Source organism: Mangifera indica, chromosome 11 (assembly GCF_011075055.1).
Source record: "Mangifera indica cultivar Alphonso chromosome 11, CATAS_Mindica_2.1, whole genome shotgun sequence".
Lineage (NCBI taxonomy): Eukaryota > Viridiplantae > Streptophyta > Magnoliopsida > Sapindales > Anacardiaceae > Mangifera > Mangifera indica.
Window position 1 is genome coordinate 1,839,089 of NC_058147.1, and position 4,650 is coordinate 1,843,738.

At 37.2% G+C, this 4,650-nt stretch overlaps 1 protein-coding gene across 1 annotated transcript; it reads left to right on the top strand.

Moving 5' to 3' along the window:
• Nucleotides 1–2,243: 2,243 nt before the first annotated feature.
• LOC123229228 (alcohol acyltransferase 9) lies at nucleotides 2,244–4,436 on the top strand. The gene is made up of 2 exons (XM_044654886.1): nucleotides 2,244–2,914; nucleotides 3,356–4,436. The coding sequence occupies exons 1-2, from the start codon at nucleotides 2,477–2,479 to the stop codon at nucleotides 4,298–4,300; spliced, it is 1,383 nt and encodes a 460-aa protein (XP_044510821.1). The 5' UTR covers nucleotides 2,244–2,476; the 3' UTR covers nucleotides 4,301–4,436.
• The last annotated feature ends 214 nt before the right edge of the window (nucleotides 4,437–4,650 follow it).

The window sequence follows — 4,650 nt, forward strand, 5'->3', positions numbered from 1 at the left end:
ATAAAGCCAGACTTGTAACTCAAGGCTTTTCCCGAAGGCCCGACATAGACTTTGATGAAACATATGCACCTGTGATGGATATAATCACATTTAGATATTTAATCAGTTTAACAGTCTCTAAAGGACTGGATGTGTGTCTAATGGACATAGTTACTATTTATTTGTATGAAAATTTGGACACTGAAATTTATATAAAACTCCTTGAAGGATACAAATTGCCTGAAGAAAAAAGAGTCAATTCAAGAGGCTTATACTCAATTAAATTACAACGATCATTATACGGATTAAAACAATCTGGACGTATGTGGTACAATAGCCTCAGTGAATATTTGAAAAAAGAGGGCTATGTAAATGACCCTATATGTCCATGTGTCTTTATCAAAAGGTCAGAATTGAGATTTGCTATTGTAGTAGTTTATGTTGATGACATGAATTTAATTGGGACTCCTGAAGAGCTCTCAAAAACTGCTGAATATTTGAAAAAAGAATTTGAAATGAAGGATTTGGAGAAAACCAAATATTGTCTCGCCCTACAGATTGAGTACAATTCAAATGGAATACTTATCCATCAATCAACGTATATTGAAAAATTATTAAAACGTTTTAATATGGATAAGACTTATCCTTTGAGCACCCCAATGGTTGTTCGGTCTTTTGATCCAAAACAAGACCCATTTCGTCCTAAAAAAAAATATGAAAAGATACTTGGTCCTGAAGTACCATATCTTAATGTCATTGGAGCCTTATTATATTTAGCCCAATGCATTAGGCCGAACATATCCTTCGCAGTTAATTTGTTTGCCCGATTTAGCTCTGCACCAACCCATCGCCACTGAAACAGAATCAAACATATACTCCGTTACTTATATGGAACTAGAGATTTATGATTATTCTTTTCTATCAAATCCCTTAAAAATCCTAATTTGGTTGGATATGCAGATGCTGGTTATCTTTCTGACCCTCATAAGGCCCGTTCACAAACGAGATATGTTTTCACTTATAATAACATAGCAATATCATGACGCTCCACCAAACAGACATTGGTTGCAACATCCTCAAATCATTCAGAAATTCTAGCTCTCCATGAAGCCAGCCGAGAATGCATATGGTTGCGGTCTGTCATCCATCATATTCGGCATACATGTAGTCTTCCATCGACAACATATATTCTTTCCATATTATATGAAGACAATGCAACATGTATTGCCCAAATTAGAGGTGGATACATCAAAGGAGACAGAACCAAACATATCTCACCGAAGTTCTTTTACACACATGAGCTCCAGCAGAATAAAAAGATTGATGTCAAGCAAATAAGATCTAGTGAGAATCTTGTAGATTTGTTCACTAAGGCACTACCGACATCAACATTTGAGAAATTAGTATATAACATCTTTATGCGACGACTTAACAAGCAATCAAGTTAATCCTACTACAAAGAGGGGGAGCGTTCATTAGGAAAAATTTTGAAGTATTGGACAAAATGTGCACTGTACTCTTTTTCCTTTCACTAGGTTTTATCCACTGGATTTTCCTAGTAAGGTTTTTAATGAGGCAGTTTAAGAACGTCTAACGCCAACTTACAGGAGATTTAATAATTATGTTCTTTTGCTTTGGTTTTTATCCCATTGGGTTTTTCCTTAGCAAGGTTAATATAATTATTTGTAAATGGTGAAAATCCAAGGGGGAGTATTACATATATGGTGGATTTTCCACCACATGCGGTAATAGTTGAAAAATATAATGGGAAGGCATTAAATGACTTGAAAATTTGGCCTGGCAAAGTGCCACTTTTGTTGACTAAAGGGCGGTAAATTTTCCAATAAATATCCCCTCATCCTTTGTAATTGAATCATTCAAAAATCTTATTTTTACTGTTTTGCTTTCTTCTTATTTTCTTCCCAATTCTGTCTTCCTGTCTTATTGCCTTCTTTCAATCTTCTTTCATTTCTTAATCTTTCATATTTACTAAATTAATTCTATAACAAATATATTATTATATAATTAAATAATTATAAATTTAAAATAAAATAATACTTATTCATATTATATTTTTTATTAAAATTTTATTTTTATTTTTATTCCACGTAGATGCACGCGTTGTACCATTAGACAATGAATATAAAATCTACAAAGTAAGATTTTGTGTCATCCACGTGCGCGCGATAAAATGAGATTGGAGTAGGTCTGTTATTAATGTAGCTGAGCTTATGAAAACGGTACTTATGCCCTTCCTCTGAGCCGTCCTCTCTGCTCTTAAAGGAATCTGATCGTACTGCCATCATATCCAGCCGTCGATCTTAAATTGACCCTCCGTTTTCTCTTGTCTACAAAGCTGTCCCTCTCTCTCCAATTTCCCTCCACTGCAATCTCTCTCCTTCGTCTCCCCCTCCCTCTCTTCCCCTCTTGCTTCTTATTTCTATCATCAACTAACTTCAGTGTTAACAAACCCAAGAACGAGAACAAGCTGGCAAACATGTTCAAATCTCAATCCCAAGACCTCCCTGATTGTTTTTACTATCCAAACCAACCTGTTTTAATCCCACCAAATGCCTTAACTCCTAAGCATTCTTTGTTTCTCTCTAATCTTGATGATCAAAAGTTCCTTAGATTCTCCATTAAATATCTTTACCTTTTTAGGAAATCTATCAGCCTAGATATCTTGAAATATTCTCTTTCAGCAGTTCTTGTCGATTACTACCCTTTAGCTGGGAGATTGAGACCCAGTGCTGAAGATGATCAGAAGCTGGAAGTTGATTGCAGTGGAGAAGGTGCTGTCTTTGCTGAAGCTTTCATGGATATCTCTGCTGAGGAGTTCCTTGAACTTTCCAAAAAGCCAAACAGGTCTTGGAGGAAGCTCTTGTATCGATTTGAAGCTCACAGCTTTTTAGATATTCCTCCCCTTATTGTTCAGGTCAGAGAGATAAACTTTTCTACATCGTCTATTTTCCATCTTTCAACACAGCTTTGTATTTTTTTAAATTGTTAAAATTCTTCATGATCATGGCCAATATCCCTTGACGTTACCGATTATAGATAAATTAAATTACTTCAATCTTGACCTCTTTTGGTTCCAATCAGACGGTCCGGGAGGGAAACTGATAGCACCAACCCCACAAACAACATTTACAAGTCACAATGACGCCTTTTTTTGTGGTGCCCCTCGACGTCGTTTTTGATCGTATTTACAGATCCTGAGTCAAAAGAAGCCGACCCTACTCTTCTCTGATGATAATAATATGATATATATTGGACCTCCCTCTATTGTTGCTTTCACTGCCCTGCCTTGCTTGTTTGGTGAGCTTTGGGCTTCGCATTTCTTTATTAATTATTTTTCATTTTTTTAATGATTCAGTTGACGAAACTCCGTTGTGGAGGAATGATCCTCTGCACCGCCATCAATCACTGTTTATGTGACGGCGTTGGCACATCTCAGTTCTTGCATGCTTGGGCTCACATGGCAACCAAACCCAATATTGATCTTCCCATCTCGCCCTTTCATACCCGGTATGTGTTGAAATCTCGGAATCCACCGCAAGTTAATTTTACTCATCCTGAATACAATAGAAACGCCCCCACCAAGGACAGCGCTGACGCAGCTGCCCGTATAGAGCTTAATCATTATTTACAGTCTCAGCCACTGGTTCCAGCATCCATAACTTTCACCCCTTCTCATATTCTTCAACTCAAGAGGCAGTGCGTGCCGTCGCTAAAGTGTACCACATTTGAAGCACTGGCGTCTCACACTTGGCGCTGTTGGGTTCGATCACTTGACCTGTCGCCTTCTCTCAACGTGAAGCTGCTGTTTTCTGTGAACGTGAGAAAGAAATTAAACCCTGAAATACCACAGGGGTATTACGGGAATGGCTTTGTGCTAGGATGTGCTCAAACTGTTTCTAAAGACTTGGTCAAAAACAACTTGTATCATGCTGTGAAATTAGTGCAACAAGCTAAAGCAAATTTGACTGATGAATATGTGAGGTCGATGGTTGATTTACTGGAAGATAAAACATGCAAAACAGACCTTTCAGCAAGTTTAGTTATTTCTCAATGGTCTAAACTGGGACTGGAGGACTTGGACTTTGGAGAAGGGAAGCCACTGCATATGGGTCCCGTTACAAGTGACATTTACTGCTTGTTTTTACCGCTTATTGGTGATTTTGATTCTGTGAGAGTGCTTGTGTCATTGCCAGAGAGTGTGGTGGGGAAGTTTGAGTATTATATGAAAGAGCTCTTGGATGGTGAAGAAGACGATGGAGATGTTAATGGCTATTGCGCCGAGGAGAATGGTTTGATGTGAAAAGTTTGAGGTTTTCTTTTGCTTTTTTACTGTTTTTCATCAGCTTCCCACGAAATAAGGGCCATTATTACGCGAGAAACTTACCATAATTTGGGTATATAAAAGTGAATATATGACTTACATGGTTTTAGAACATTATTTTATTCTTCCTGTTTTTAGGTCTCATCGATTTGAAATAAATTTCAACTATGGTTGTCACTATCAGGAGGCCATCAGTAGGTATATGGCCAGTCAAAAATTTTTGACACCTTTCATCACCTTTTGAAAAGAACACAAGAAATTCAGGAAGAAAGTAAGAACATATATATATATAATATGAGACTATGCATAACCATAAATCATTAGCATTC

Coding starts and splice junctions, on each gene's coding strand:
- LOC123229228 (XM_044654886.1), top strand. CDS start 2,477: ATGTTCAAATCTCAATCCCAAGACCTCCCTGATTGTTTTTACTATCCA. Junction 2,915..3,355: donor TTCCTCCCCTTATTGTTCAG/GTCAGAGAGATA, acceptor TTAATGATTCAG/TTGACGAAACTCCGTTGTGG.